The sequence below is a fragment of the Perissodus microlepis genome, chromosome 23, assembly GCF_051167445.1.
Source record: "Perissodus microlepis isolate ML-2025 ecotype Zambia chromosome 23, ASM5116744v1, whole genome shotgun sequence".
NCBI classification, from domain to species: Eukaryota; Metazoa; Chordata; class Actinopteri; order Cichliformes; family Cichlidae; genus Perissodus; species Perissodus microlepis.
Window position 1 is genome coordinate 41,574,873 of NC_140482.1, and position 16,094 is coordinate 41,590,966.

The window sequence follows — 16,094 nt, forward strand, 5'->3', positions numbered from 1 at the left end:
GCCACCCCATGCCACCCTTCTAGATCCGCCCCTGCTTCTAATTAAAATAACCAAAACTCACAGGAATTTTAGGTGAATTCTTTGGATTTTTAAAAAAACCTACTAAAGATTTAAAGAGCAAGCTTTTCTTATATGATAAATTATGTGTGTTAATGGTTATTTGCAAAACCTTTTCTTGTTGATAAGCATAAATATGACTGTGATGTGCTAAAGGAAAATAATAAAACAGACAATACAGAAGAAGAAAATTTCACGTGTGATTTATTTGCGTGCACAAAAAACAGAAGACCGTTCTTAGGTTACAATGAGATGATACACTTTGATGCTTGCTGTTTGGTACAACATAACTTTGTACTAACTTTGAAGCTTTAGATAAATGTTAGCCCAGACACAAAGGTGCCAGGCGTTTTCTGAGAGCTTTCATTGATGACCAGAACATAACACCACCAAACAAAATGCAGCATCAAAAAGAAGTTAATGTTTATGTGATTGTGTTGGAAGTGTGTAGATGCACCTAATGGTGAATGTGAAAGCAATGTTTCACAGTATGTAAGGTATTAGTTTGGTAAATGCATAAAGATAACAATGAAAAACTCTTTTATGCACTCAGTTTCACAGTTTTTCAATAACCATATGAAAGAGTCACATTCTCTCATTTAGTAAGCAAGTGTTGCTAAGTATTCTTTCCACCAGACTGTGAATATAAATCCCACATTTTTGTTCTCAAGTTTTTGTAGCGCTAATTTTTTTTATTTTTTTAACGTATAGACGTGTTCAATGTCCGGGAAAAAAGTCCGGGAAACAAAAGATCAGAAGAAGAAGTTGCTTTCCAAACAGATTCCAGGCTCTCTTAATCGCATCTTTCCTCTTACCTGTGGGAGAAAAATGTGAAAGTTCATGTCACATATTTAACCTCTGCATTCATGCATACTAACTAAAATTAGACCTGACAAAATTATAAAATAAGTGGAACTACAATGTGTTTTACAGTCTATAAAAGTTAAACATTTTCACTGTGTCGTCAGCTCCACGAGGCATGAGCACAAATTTGATTTTAACCCTGGGATAAATTTTAACTGACATTGAAACCTCTGTTTGTCCCGAAGCAAAAGAAAAACTGGTTTGTCACCTTTAAACAGCCCGCTTAATCCTCCACAACGCTGTCATTTGTCTTGGATTGATCGATTCTTGCCTAGGCTCGTCTAATGTGGGCATTTTTCGCTTCTCGTGTGCGGTCACGTGAGAGTCTCTTAATTATTGCTTTGGAAAGCTTTGTCAGCAGTGTGCGTTTTATTTCCATCTGCACCCAGACACAATCTAAAGTTACGCCCCCCAAAACAAACAAAAACCCACGCATATCGAGGACTTTGTGGTGGCGGAGACCTGAGGTGAAGTTAAAATCGCGCTCGCTCTGTTGCAGGTTCAGCTGTCCGGTCCTGTCTGAGAAAAAAAAACCCAAACAAACTAAAGAAGATGCGGCGTATGCGCATGCTCATTAACGATGAGCTGATTTGAGATGATTTCAGAAAGAAGCTTTAACACAGCGACCTCCGGTTTCCTCTAATAACGAATTGACATAAAAACAAAGCTCGCGAGTTCAGGCTAACACATTTCAAATACACGTTGCAATAATTCTAATTCCGGTAATGAATAAGTTAAACAACAGTATCACCACTACGTTATTACAAGCTCGGTGTAATTATTTGCTATTGAAAACTGAACAACAAGACGGTCGTTTAATTTCAAACTGCACGCGAAAGATTTTAAGTTTCACTTTCGGTTAAATGTTTCGAGCTGAGTATCAAAAAGAGGCGCTTTATTAGAGTTCAAAGCCTCGCTGAGGAAACACAAGAAACAAACAAACCAGTTCAATCTGTGAACTGGAAAATAATATTTTAATTTCATAGAAAAGGTGACAGCAGCATTATGTTTCCTTTACATTCAGAAACGCTGTTTTCTGGCACACAATGGACGGGCCTCAGAGAGCTCAGTGTGTTTCCTCAGAGTCTATTGACAGATTTTAACGATTTGACTATTAACATGTAAACACTTAGATTCATTGTGTAGCCTGTAAAGGTGCATACTGGTTTAATAAGTATAAAATTGTTCCTTGCACTACTCTCTGTGGTGTAAATCTTATGGCTTTACTTCCTAACTTCCGCTTAGCATGTGAAAGCACAACTGTACTTAGGTGACTGTAAATGTCACCTAAATATTAAAGAAAAACAGAATACAAATTTGATTTCAATTGTTAATGAAATAGCAAAGTAAGATGACTCAAACACACAGCACATGTTGTGACCACAGACAGTAATCTGCTCATTTAGTTTCACAAAGGTTCTAGAAACAAATGAAAGATTATAGTGCTTCAGCATAAATGCAATCCATTATTATTATTATTATTATTATTATTATTATTATTATTATTATTATTATTATTATTATTAAATCTATATGTAAGCTGATAGAAACAATAGTTTCACTCTGTCCACGACCACTTATCCCTGTGTTATTTATTATTAAATTTAACTGAATTTCATTTGACTTTTATCGTTATTTTATTTTTTATTTTTCAGAGAGACAATATGTATCTTTTAGTGTTGAAAAGATGAAAAAAAAAATTAAGACCATTATGTGTGTTATTGACATGACATAATTTTTACATGTCACTGTTATGCTCCAGCAGCTGGAATTTGTCCACTAATGTCATTTTAGGTCATTCATAATTAAACCAATAAGGTCAGAATTACAAAAACTAACAGAACAAGAAAAAACAAACTGTCACGCCTGAAGCCTTAAAACTCACAAAGTTATAAAATATTCAGAGCACAAACCACTGTACTGACATGTAAAATAATTAGCCTTCATCTTTTACATGGCTCTTTATTGCTAAACATCACACACACACACACACACACACACACACACACACACACACACACACTTTACTAAACCTTTTGTTTTGTTCCTTTATTTTGTGTTTTTGACTTAACTGGGCTCAGGAAAAATCCCTCCCATATTATTTTGGGAGCAGAAACTCTTCTCGTGTAAGGTGCAGTTTGGTCCACTCACTGATGGTTTTGGATGAACGTGGCTGTGTCCGTGTGACCATTGCCGCGCGCGAGCTGCTCGGCGATGAGTCCGTCATTGTTGCGTACGCCGCGATTCTCGGTGTATCCAATGAGCAGCCTGACAACCTCCAGGTGACCCTTACTGGCGGCCAGGTGCAGCGGAAGGTTACCTTCATATGGAGTTATAGGTCAATAAAAACCAGGTGCGAGAAGAAAACAAAACAGAAGTAAATCAAATCATTTAATTCCGTACCTCTTTCATCTGCGATGTTAACGTCGGCCCCATATTTTAGCAGCACGCGCACAGAATCCACGAATCCTTCACGAGCGGCATCGTGGGTCACGGTGAGACCGCAGGAGGGATCTGGCACATTTGGATTTGCCCCCGCTTGCAGCAGAGTCTCAATGACCCGGGAGTCCCCCAACTTCACTACCTGCACACACACAGCATGGAGGGAGAGAGAGAATGGATGCGGGAGATAATTTAGGAGAAGAAGAAGTTTTAAGGAGCTGCCCAGGGTGTGCCTGGCGATTATCATTTTTATATTTAAATATTAAATTGATCCCATGACACCAAATCCCAATTTAATGCATTTAATGCTCAATAAGTGTATTGCTATTAATTCATTGGCCCCGCATAGGCCCCGCCTCTCCTCCTGACGTTTCTTGTCGTCACAGGGAAAATCTGCGCCTGCCATTGGAGCAGCATCAGCGGACCTGTTTCTATTGGTGGCAGACAGGTAAGGACTGCGTCATACAGATAGGTGAAAAACGTCTTCACCAGTTCGTCTGGACTCGTACATGTCAGCATGTATGAATTTCCAAAAATTACTATGCATAATTATGAACTCGCGAGCACACGATATGTTGGATGAGCGGTCAACGAGGAGGAGCTTCCTCTCTGAGTGGACCGTTCAGCTGCAGGCCTGCACCCAATATGATCGTTCATACTAAACCTCGTGTGACACGCAGACAGTGCACGAGCAAAAACAAACAAACAAAAAAGCACGTTTAAAATCAGATCCAAGCAGGGCACGGGCTGATAATCTGGCAAACCGGGCATTTTTCACGTTGGGCTGACGGACTTTTGGTTCGCTGCGCACAGGCCTAACAAGCACTGACAGCAGCCCGTTGGTTCATTTTCATGAGACTGGAGTTCCCACTTAAATGTCTTCGCTACCTCCGCTAAAAACAGGCCTTCTGGTCAAACTGCTGCATATGATTCTTTGCCTTTCTGAACAGGTTTGCTCTTAAAGGTAACTCCATCCTGGAAGAATTAAATTTAATCAATCAATCAAGCAATTAAAATAGATATTTATGGATTTCAAAATCTTGTTTGGTTTTCAAATGTACTTTTTCAGTGATATCATCTTTAATAGCAGGAAATTAACTAAGCATCGAATTGTTGTTGTTTTTTTTTCATTTTTTTCTATATTTTTCTAGTAACTTATATTTGACAAGAGCATAAAATTCTGTTTTTGCAGTGTCAAGAGATTTATTCTAAAGACACTTCTTCAGCTTAGAGTCAGAGAGTAGAAACACACACGCTGCAGTTTTTACTTGCAGGGCAGAGCGCTCACACCAAAGTGGGGGCCCTGTGATGTGCACGCTCTGTTCTTGCACTTGTCTTTATTTATACACAAGAAAAGTAATACAATAATGAATACATTTGTTCAGTGGAATGTTGATACGTGAGCATGTGCGTATGTGATTGTGTGTTTGTGTGTGTGTGTTAGAATGTGGGAAGCAGCCCTTTTTCCTGGTAAGAGCTCAGAACTGCTTGTTCAGCTTCTTACTATCGCTGTGGGAAGATTCAGATAAAAATATCAGAACAAGTTTTATAAAGAACAATCAGTTCTAAGTAATAAAAAGGTCATCATGCAGTATTCTATCACATGTACACTTATATCATTAAAAGCTTATACTGACTACTAAGTACAATCTTCCATTGACATGTAGCGATACCCAATATTTGTATTGGTATTATTTATCTGGAGGCGCCCTCGCTAAAGTGAGGAAGGATGAAGGAGGTAGATGGATAGATGGAGGATTATTAAAACGTATTTCAATCAATCAATCAAAAAAAAATATATATATATATTCACATGTGTATGCAATATGGATTATTGTAATACTGATACTTAATTGTCACGTGTGGTATTGATTTTGCATTTGATAACTAAAGTACAATACCAGGAGAAAGGAAAGTTTATCTGAAGAGAAATAAAGAGGACTACAGCAGGCAGCTCAGGATATAGCAGCCCTCCTCTGTCTAGATTGAGGCCACTAGCAGTAAGGAGGGTGACAGTTTAACCTGATATAACCTGACATGCAGTCTGACACTGTCTTTTTTTTCTTTTTTGCCTTTTCTTCAGATAAACGTAGAAGCAGCAAATGCAAAGTACCATCCTCTCTGTGTAAATGGATGCGTTTGTAGAATTCTGTTGATTTTTGATCTGACAGACATCTGCATTAGCGTATTGGTGTTTAAATAAATAAATAGTATATAAGAACAGAACAGAATAGGCTTTTATTCATATTGTACATGTACAACATAATGGGGGGCTCTCCACACCAACTGCACATAGAATAAAAATAGAAATACTACACCAAGAAAAAATGACAGACAAGAGGAGGAAGATGCAACAGAGGACAAGATACGCAAGTAAAAGCTGTACTGTGAAAGCACAACTGTGAAACTAAGGAAGTGATAACAGAACATCTTATTACTCCATAAAACACACTCATGCACACATATGTATTTATATTAATCTATAAATGTATTCAAATCTGATAGTAAATCATGAATTTCAGCTTTTTAGACTTTTGGTAAACTGTTCATCTTTTTCACTACACTTAAATCTATTTTGGAGAGTCCAAACTTAGAACTGCCACATACAGATTTCTGCACTTCAAAAAATATTTACATCGATCTGAGACGATTGTATTCAGTATAATGATGACATTATCGAAGCTGGTGGATATTTGAAGAGTACATGTGAGGAGGCCTCAGCCTCTAACACAAAGCACTAAAACAAGGAAGTAAATCAAGCTGCTAGCAAGAAAAACAGACTGAAATCGTCCAAATATGTTTAAAATCACTTCGGAAAAAAGCCAGTTCAAAAGGTTTTTATTACTTACCTGTATTGCAGTCCTATTAAACACATTTTTAATATTTACATCAGCTCCATTTTCCAGTAAAGTTATGATTTCTAATAGATTTCCAGTTGCACAGGCATTGCAGAGCTGGTCAGAGAGACTCATATCAGGTGTCCCTTTAAAACGCAATACGAAGCAAACTTATCACCTACAATTTTCAGCAGGCTGTGTTGAAGACTGAAATAATCCAGGATGGTGGACTGGCCAAATACAGAGAAATCTGAAACATGTCCCTCCCACCCTTACATCATCCTTGACTGTGCAGCTGGAGCTGTTACTGAAAAATCATTGTTAAGGCAGTAAGCTAGCCTGTTGAGAATTAGTTAGAGGGTAATATATTTGCTTCTTTTTTGGTTTTCACTTCAAATATTTTAGTGAGCAGTCGGTAATTTCTCAAATCTCTTTCTTCAGTCATGTCTTTTCTTAGTTTTGTGTTTGCAGTTCTAAAAGAATAGCCAACAAACAAACAGACAGACAAAAGCAAAGCAAATAAAACAATGTAGGGGGTATAAGACAGTTTTAGATTACATGCATCACGTATGTTACATAAGGACTGGGCACCTAATGATATATTTTTAAAATTCAGTAGAATCAGTTTCGGGGTCACTCATCAAAAACAAGATGTGCAATAAATCTCCAGCTCTACTGTGTGTCAAAATCAACACTGATTACATGTTTAAAGCTTCTACTTGAGCATGTTATGCTTGTCCAGCAGCAAAATATATGATGCCTCTCCCACCCTTCCCGAGATACTGATATACTCCATGTAGGTCATAATTAGAATATTCAAAGAAAATAATATTACAGGTTTTGCCTCTTTTTCCTGCTCCCCTGCTGATTTTCCTGCGTGCAGACATTTTATTGATGTGATGTTTGGGCCTGTTTATGGAAAAAGCTGCATGGAGCCTTTTCACAATATCTATATGTCAGGGATACAGTAAGCCACCTGCAGCCTGAAAAAACGGAACCAAAGCCAGAACTGTGACAATGATGTCTGAATAACAAAAAGTAAGCAAAAACACAAAATAATTAAATAGATAAATATAAAAACTTACGTTAAATGAGATTAAAACCGTAGCACACCTTCCTCCTGCTGTTCAGTGCGTGGCATCACATTTTCCAAACGACTCGAGCTGAAAATCCCCCGAAAAACAGCCAAAAAAAAAAAAAAAGGAAAAGAAAAGAAAGAAAAAATAAAATGTCGCCTCCACGCGTGATTTCAAGCATGTGATGCATTTACTGGCAGTTCCCGCTCGTTTTCAAAAGTAATTCGAGTTTGTATTTCCGTTTTTTAACCTGTTACAGGATGAAAGAGGGAGCGAGACACGGGGATGACTTTCGTTAGAAACATCGCGCAGTCACCGTGAGGCGAGCCTCCTCTCAGTTTAAAAAAGCCTCTCGGATGAATCCAGAGCTCGTGAACATCAACGACAGAGGTTCTTTCCAAAGAGGAGGAGACGGCCTGATTGGACGGTTCCTCATCGGCTCATAGGCGGGACGGTTAACGGAACTTCATAACACGGTAATGATGGTGGTGCCTTCATTCATTGTCCATGTGAATGTTTTGAAGCGTCGACGCGCTGGCGCAGACGATGCGCGCCTTTTATTATGACATTACAGATGCGGAGCAAGAGCTCTATTTCTTTTTTGTCACGTCACGGCCTGCGTGCTTTTAGTTTCTTTTTCTTTGCCGCCCTCTCCTGTAACAAGATGCGCATCTACGGTCACCTCATTTGGTGGGACAGTTATTGCGGACTTTTCACGCAGAGAATTCACGCACAGTGGATATTTTCTTTTTTTGGACTAGTCTCTGTAAATTCCAGAGATGGGTGTTTCTGAGGGGAATCCCAGCGGATCAGCAGCTTTTGAAATACTCAGACCAGCCCGTCTGGCACCAACAATCACGACGCGTTCAAAGTGACTTTAATCACCTTTCTTCCTCATTCTGATGCTCAGACGTCAGCAGGTCATCGTGGCCCAACCTGGCCATGTGTACATGGATAAATGCTCGGAGTGTGAGATGCCATTAGATTCTTGACTGAAGGAGAGGTTGAGCAGATGTACCTAATGAAGTGGCCGGTGAGTGTGTTTGAGCAAATTTCACAGAAAGCATAAACGTATTATACGAGTAAAGCATTGTACTTGTCAAATTAGCATTACGGTCTCTTCAAACTGGCAAACCAGCTGCCTGATGTGTACATTTTGCTGTTGACAAGCTAAATATTATAAATTATTGTACATATTACAGCGTCTCCTTCTTTCCATTAAAGTCATTCCCAAGTACTTGAAAATGTTCTTTGGGGTCATTCTTATGAGCAGGGGATACAACTGTTAATTTGCTCCCTGCCACATAGTTAAGCAGAGCATTTACAACCTTCCCTCTAGCCTCGATGCACATTCCCTTATTGGGTCTCTTACAAGGAAAGAAAAAAAATGCTAAGATTTTAGATTTAAAGCTTCAGTTACCTTTAATGTTTTTTTCTCCAAAGAAGGGACATCTCACATGACTTCCTTTAGCCTTCAGGTAGATAAAACTAAAATATAATTAAAGCTACAGATGCACCTAGTTTATTCTGGGTCACTTTTTGGTATGATAATCCTTTGATACTATAAGTGACACAAATTTTTAGCCTATTTTGCACATTTGTGTTTCCAAGGTGTCGTTGCAATAAATAAAAGTAATAAAACTTGCAGTTCATCTTTTGTTTTGCTTTCTTCTCACAGGCTTGCACTGGAATCGACAATCCTCCAGAGGCAATCACTCTGTTAGAGCTCATGAACTGGGATTTAGTGGTAAGTTCATTATTTGCAGGCTTTACTCTGGGACATGCACACTGCGATGCTGCTCCCCCAGAAGACCACAAGCACACTACGCTCGCCTCAGCCTACTGAAAGTTTTTATTTACATATTTAAGGCTCTCAGCTTCCTCCTCATCTCCTTTGTGTATACACCCACTCACAATGGTCTTCCAGTTCATCCTGTTGTCCAAGTTGATGGCCAGGTACTGGTACTTCCCCACATCACATCAACATCACCATCTCTCTGGCCTATTCACATCTGGGATTTCTCCCATACCTCTCCACAAAATTCAACACATCTGTGCTGTACTCCTGCTCCTGCTCATCTCTGATGTATTTGTGTAGTTCCAATTCTGAGGCATCCAAGGCGAACGGGAATGGAGACATCACCAAATGGCCGAATCGCACTTAAGAAATCAAAAAAGCCTAGCAGCTGTTACTGTCTAGATGGAAGTATAACCTCTCTGCAGCATGTAGATGAATGTATCAGCCACTCCCAGATTTGGTTTGTCATGCAAACTGACTATTGTGGCGAGATGTGCTGTGTCAGTTGTTTTAAGTGTTTTAGGGCTGAAAGGAGTGTAGTTCATTTGTCCGGAAGTTCTGACTATGCAAATCTGACGGGAAACTGTAGCCAGGCACACCCACAGTAACTGGAAGTTACAGTTAAGACAAAGAGTCTTGTTCATAACTGCTCAGGCTATGTTTAGTCCCAGTGACTGCCAAGACAGTTTCCAGCTGTTTGCAAACAAGGAATGTGAGACATTTGAAAACCTACACAGACTTTAGTCAGATTCAAAGACAGAGCCTTCTCTTTTGGCTCTCAGCGAAGGCGGTCGCACTTTTCTCCTCTCCTGCCCTTAGCTTCCCTGCTTAGCCTCTTATGTCCTTGTCTTGTGTTTTTACTTACTTTTCCCTGAACACTCTCTCACAGTCTGTTCTCTAAAACCTAAAAGAGGAATTATGGATTTGATCAACTGGTCTCTGAATGCAATTGACACCCCTTCTCAACGAGAAGTCTGGGCTCGGGTGAGCCTGACTGCTGAAGATATCTACCTATTCGGAACCATAATAACAGGGTTCTTGCTGATCGGAGCTGGCTTGGCCCTGACTTATCGAAGAATTAAGGAAGCGGAACCGGCTGTTCAAACCCCCACAAGGCTGCCCGCTAGGATTTTGAGTTTCTCAAAATGGGCTCATTGAGTGCAGCACGGAGAAGATCTTGGAGAACGCACGGCTGCCGTGAATACTCAGAACAAGACCTCTGAGTGAAAAACTGGATTACATCTGGAGGGGCTAGCTCGAATAACACCTTTGAGCGCAAATTGATCAGATCTTGGGGAAGTGCACTGCGGTCGTGAGTTCTCAGAACCTGCTCTTTGAGCAAAAAGAACGACAACATCACGGAACGTAAGTTTGGATAACATCATAGAAAGCTCACGGCTCTCCAACGGGAGATTGAGAGACCAGTGTTGGACTGTTAGAACAGCTTTGAAATTCATATGAGTTGTTCGCACTAAAGTAAAAACCACCATCACTTCATGCGGAGACCCCTTCGGTGCCAGCTGCGGTCTCAAGGCTGGAGCTGAACAAAACATCCTGATAACGACTGTGTTTAGACTGTTCCCCCCATTCCATGCAAGGCCACCTGGGTTGGCTGGAAGACTGTTTACTTAGCCTGGCAGGGCGAAGGACACTGTCTCAGCTGAACTCTGGACACACACACACACATACACTGATATGCACACACTCATCCCCCCTCCCTTTCCAAACGCCTTCGATGCTTGTGCCCTACCGGGGAAGATGGCGGTCGACTGGACCAGCGCAGACATGCTGCAGGACCCGATGCGCTGTCTACACCGGCTCTCTCTCACCCTTTACCCGCCCCTGTTGCTTGTCTTGTGTTTCTATGGTGTATTGATAATCATGTGCTTTTTGTGCTGAGGTGTTTTTTCTGTTGTCAAACTGTTCTCCCACTAGGAGCTCAGTCTGAGTGGAGTTTTTTTTTCTCCTCCTCTTACCTCATGTTATGTATTTTCGTTGTTTTTTTCCTATCAGCCTACCTCTCTGACATGTCTCCCCAATGTGATGTTTGTGTAAAGTTGGTCAGAAGGTTCCTTTGTAAGTGCGCATGCGCCATTAGCGTGCTGCCTGCTGTAACCCTAATTTCCTTCGGGATTAATAAAGTATTCTGATTCTGATTCACTGAATGCCAGCTATAATGTGTTCAGTGATGATGATTGTCCTCTTCATGCTTTTTAATTGTTTCTCAAAGTTTGAAAAGAAACATCTGGTATAGACTTAGATTCAAAGAATGAACATTTATTTAATATCTGACATTAGAGCCGCACACAAAAACAACATGCTAGATGACTAGCAGTCAACAAAACTGCAAAGCAGATGGTGGTTATATTTTTCTTTTCTGTTCTCTTTGATTCTGTCACTCTTCTTCTTTTTTTGTGGGTGTTTTCAATTTCCACTTTTAGATCTCAACCAGTAGGAAGCTTTTACAACATGATGTGTTTAAATTGTAAATTGAATAGTTTGTGTAAAGTGTTTTTAAGAAAAATATGTCGCTGAAAAGTCTGTGTGGCTTCTTTTTTTGAGTTTAGTCAATGTTGGTTTCCTGAGTGAAGAATATGAATTGTATATGCTGGTGTTGTGCCAAAAAGTGATTTCCAATGTTTCCGTGTGTTTTTTATGTGTAATATCGTAACGTATGCTGGTAAATAGACTTTGGTGAACAGGTATTACAAAGGGGTTATTTATCAAATTTAAAAAATTACCTGTTTCTCAAGTATCTTTGTAACTGTGTTGTTGTACTTACATTATAATCAATCAGCTCCCTATTGTCCACTTAAAAGATTTAAAGTCAACAATAACTTTTTTTAACTGCATAAATAAAGGATACATAAAGTCACTGCCAAAAACTGATTGCGGCTTCTACCTTGTTATAGGAATGTTGTTTGTTGCTCAAGATGACTTGATATCATTCATGAGGGATACATTTGACATATGTTTCACATATTATAGACCAACAAGTTATTTATAGCAGTTTAAATACAAGCAATCAGTTTTTGGCAAATACCGGCAAGGCCACTTTACCCTGCGCTTTTATTTTTAAGAGTACCTTAGCACTTCCTCTTTTATTGTGTCAGACTTCCTGTTCTGTTCTCAGTGAAACGACACAAACACGTTGCTTCAGAGTGAGTGAACAACCTTTATTTTTGGAAATATTCATGTAAAACCGTGAACTTTATTTACCTGTCACATGCTATAACTTGGGAACGTTTATACAATGTGGTTGAATTGCTTTTTGTTTTGTACATGCATGTCATTGGTTTGTGGTGTGGAAAGACTGGCAAAGAGATGGAGGAGGCTGCTAGCAGGTTCAGCATGATTAGCACTCTTGGAAGCAGAAGTTTGTGTAATGATTGCAAACGATTGTTTATTTTATTTAAGACACAGGTTGTCTTTATTTTAATTTGTTAAATGCTGCGACATAAATTGTTTAAAGGTGCTGATTTATGTTAATGTCATGATTTGAGTTCAACAAATAATTTTCTGTGATGTAAAATGTGAATTTCTTCATTTCTACTAAAATGTTATAATGGCATTTGTTTGTGCATCCTTATAGTTTTAACGGTGCCATATTGTCGGTGGTTTAAAAGAGGAGAGAATAAAGTTGCATCAGTCGAAGCTCTCTGCGTCACGAGTGGTAATTCCAAGTGGGCAGCTACATGAATGACTGTTTAGCACTGATAGAAGTACATGCTGCATCTGCAGCATGTACTTCTATCTCTGGAAATTCCTCATCTCAACGATGAACATGCACTATGAACTTTATCACAGCTATAATGAATACAAACTGTGAAGAACTATTTTCTGTAGTGCCTAAAATAACATTTGGATGTTAGGTTGCTTAATAGTCATCCAGGAAATAACATTAACATAGAAACTACTGAGCTACAGGGTATTGCTTCTGCTATGGTTTTCTAGTCTGCTTTTTAATGGAGGAATGATATAAAAGAGTCAACTGCTAGAAAGCCTTCAGCCAAGAATCGAGTTGAACACAGTTTCTGAATACAAGAAGTTTTTTTTCAGAGGCTTTGTGCCATTCCCTTTCCTTCAACGGTTAGTTGTTACTCAATGATGCAATCAGCTAATCTAAACCCTCCAACGGGAGGCATGCTGTGCATACTCATGCACACAAGGGTAAATGTGTGCATGTTCACAAGCATGCGTGTATATGTGAACATGCACACACGCATGCATGTGCATGAGTGAACGTTGATGCACATATTCTATTGTCAGCTCTTGGGCCATGACAATATTGCCAGTCCTTCGTGAGGGCACGCATTGTCGTGAGTGGAGACTGGCTGGCAGTGTGACAGCGGCCAACACACTAAGTGGCGGGCATTGGTATGGGCGGGCCGGTGTTGCTCCATAAACAGACTCTCCTGGTTCTGACTGCCTTGGACGGTGCAATCTGAATACTGTAAGCAAAACAGCAACGGCAGATGTTGCCAAATTAAGGGGTTTTTTTTTTGGTCTCCTTTAGTCATTGGAAAAATTATCTTGCTAATATCCTGCAAATTAATATCTTTCTGCATCATCCATATCTCACATCAACTTCAACTGTTGCTTCACAGGGTGCCTCTTATTGAAAACCCTAACAATCAGATGACCTTCTATGAGCAAGTACTTGGTGACAACGGGAAGGAAAAAATATCTTTTAAAAGGAAGAAACCTCCTGCGTAACCAGGCTCAAGCAGGGGTAGTCATCTGCTACGAGGGGTGAGGGGTGGAAGACATTGTGCTGCCTTGAAACTACGCTTGGATCTCGTGATGGCATGTACGGATGTGTCATCCTAGAGATGTTTGACTACCTGTGCAATGCCGATGGGCGTAAAGTAACGTCTCACTCCAGCCAGAGCGACGAGGACACTAACCAAAAGCAGAAATAGTAAAAAGAAAAAAAAACTATCAGGAGGGATAAGTACATTAAAAAAGCAACCTAAATACACCCTGTGATTCTGATTCAGTAGCTTGTAGAACCACCTTTAGCAGCTTTACCTTGAAAGGATGAGTTTGTTTAAATTTATCAGTCTGTCACATTGTTGGGCAATAAATTTTGCCACTCTTCTGTATAACTGTACTTCTACATGAGCCAACACATGCAGCACAAACAAAAGTGACAGCAAAGACTTGAGGTCTGTCACATTGTGTGTTTACTCATATAGCAATATTTAAATAGGCATTTTATTACATTCTATGTGAGCAGTAGGATCCCCACATTCAGGTGTTTTTGCATTGTTTTCACTTTTTATACCAAAAGATATCACATAACTGCCTGTATTCTTGATGTTGGTATGTAAAATAATTAGTGTCCTGTAAAAAGATAAATACATAAACGCAAAGGTTGAGGAGTTTGTATTCTGTCTTAACACAGCAAATAAAAACCGCTCAATAGAAATATGTTCTTTTTATTGGGTAAATGTAGAGTAGGAGGAACTCATGTACCACAACAGACTGCTGGGATTGTATAAAAATGTGAGTCAGGAAGTGCAGAAGGAAGAAGCACACCACAGAGTTACTCAGCAGAGTTTATAGAAACTTGTTAGAGTGTGGATATACTTTCGTATTTGCTCGCCTGCTTTCACAGCCATATGAACTTAAGTGGCATCCTATTCTTTTTCCATAGGGTTAAATATGATATCGACTCACCCTTTGCAGCCATAACAGCTTCAGCTCTTCTGAGAAGGCTTTAATAAAGGTTTAGGAGTGTGTTTTTTCACCAGTCTTCCAGAAGCACATTTGTGAGGTCAGACACTGATGTTGAATGAGAGGGTGCGGCTCGCAGTCTTTACTCTAATAATTAGAGTAAAGACTGCTGTCTAATTGACAGCAAACGGCTGCTATGGCTGATAGTAGCCGTTTGCATACTATGCATACTCTCTCTCTCTTCATATGTGTGTGTGTACAACAGTTTTATGTTGATGTACAATCCTTAATATGTTTTGTCTGTGTGTGTGTGTGTGTGTGGTGGGGGGGGGCGGGCAGAGGGAGTGTTCGCCCAGGGCGCCAAACAGGCTAGGACCGCCACTGTCTGGTAGGGTGGTGTCTCAGGGGTCTGTGGTTGTTGTGGTTCCCCTGTAGTTTGTGGCAGCTTTAATTCCCTGTGCGTGTTGTTGTTGAGGTAGTAGCCTTCAAATTGTTGTGAGTGGGCCCGCTTTGCTGCTCTGATGGACTTCTGCAGTTCGTAGCGGGCTCTCTTATACTCTGCCTGATCTCCTGCCTTGATTCGTTTTAAATTTCGATAGAACACTAAGTCACGGTTGGGTAATGATGTGCAAAACTCTGTATTTGTTGTCTGACCACAGCAGCATTTTTCCTGAGTGCAAAAACAAGAAACAACAGTTGTGCCCCTTTGAGCAATATGGCTCATTTGAAGTGCTGCTAACAGTTGCAGGAAGACGTGTCTGTAACAAAGTAAAAAAAAAAAAAGGAAAAGATTTCTGAACATTGCATGAAACACGAAACATTTCACTCCAAAACTCCTACTTCCAGCATACATCACTCCCTCCATCAATGCAACAACTGATACAAAAGTAATAGCCTATAATTAATTTATCTGCTGTTTCTCTCAGGTAGTTGTTTACATTATATAATTTGTTGTGTTCAGTATACGTCACTACAATGTGATTTCGGAAATATATAAATATAGGGACAACAGGTTCTTCTGCAGCAGGCTCTTGTCATCAATTACCAACGTTTAGTGTGCTCTATAGTATACAATAAGAGTACCCTGCAAGTTAATTCATGACGCGAGAGAGGTACCTGGCGTGTTGATAAGTGAAGCAGAGGGACCCTGACCAAGAGTCCATATTTGAAGAGTTAGGAGTGATAACGTGTTGTAGGGACAGAACATAGACACCTTTGTAAATTGAGAGCTTTGCTTTTTGGCTCAGTTGTTTCTTTATCACAACAGCGATACCTCCACATTACTGTGGAATCCGACCTCCAACTCCTGCTACATCCTACCATCACTTGTAAACAAGCATC

At 39.8% G+C, this 16,094-nt stretch overlaps 1 protein-coding gene across 1 annotated transcript; it reads right to left on the reverse strand.

The window, feature by feature from the left end:
• Positions 1-244: 244 nt before the first annotated feature.
• Positions 245-6,372, reverse strand: LOC146362233 (cyclin-dependent kinase 4 inhibitor B-like). The gene is made up of 4 exons (XM_084922175.1): positions 6,213-6,372; positions 3,325-3,505; positions 3,073-3,241; positions 245-872 (listed from the first exon to the last, which is right to left on the reverse strand). The coding sequence occupies exons 1-4, from the start codon at positions 6,333-6,335 to the stop codon at positions 869-871; spliced, it is 477 nt and encodes a 158-aa protein (XP_084778301.1). The 5' UTR covers positions 6,336-6,372; the 3' UTR covers positions 245-868.
• Between the last annotated feature and the right edge of the window lie 9,722 nt (positions 6,373-16,094).

Excerpts from the sequence above, each read along its gene's own strand:
- LOC146362233 (XM_084922175.1), bottom strand. The coding sequence starts at position 6,335 with ATGAGTCTCTCTGACCAGCTCTGCAATGCCTGTGCAACTGGAAATCTA. Across the intron at positions 3,506-6,212 it reads TTAATAGGACTGCAATACAG|GTAGTGAAGTTGGGGGACTC; the intron begins GTAAGTAATAAA and ends GTGTGTGTGCAG. Across the intron at positions 3,242-3,324 it reads TAACATCGCAGATGAAAGAG|GTAACCTTCCGCTGCACCTG; the intron begins GTACGGAATTAA and ends CTCCATATGAAG.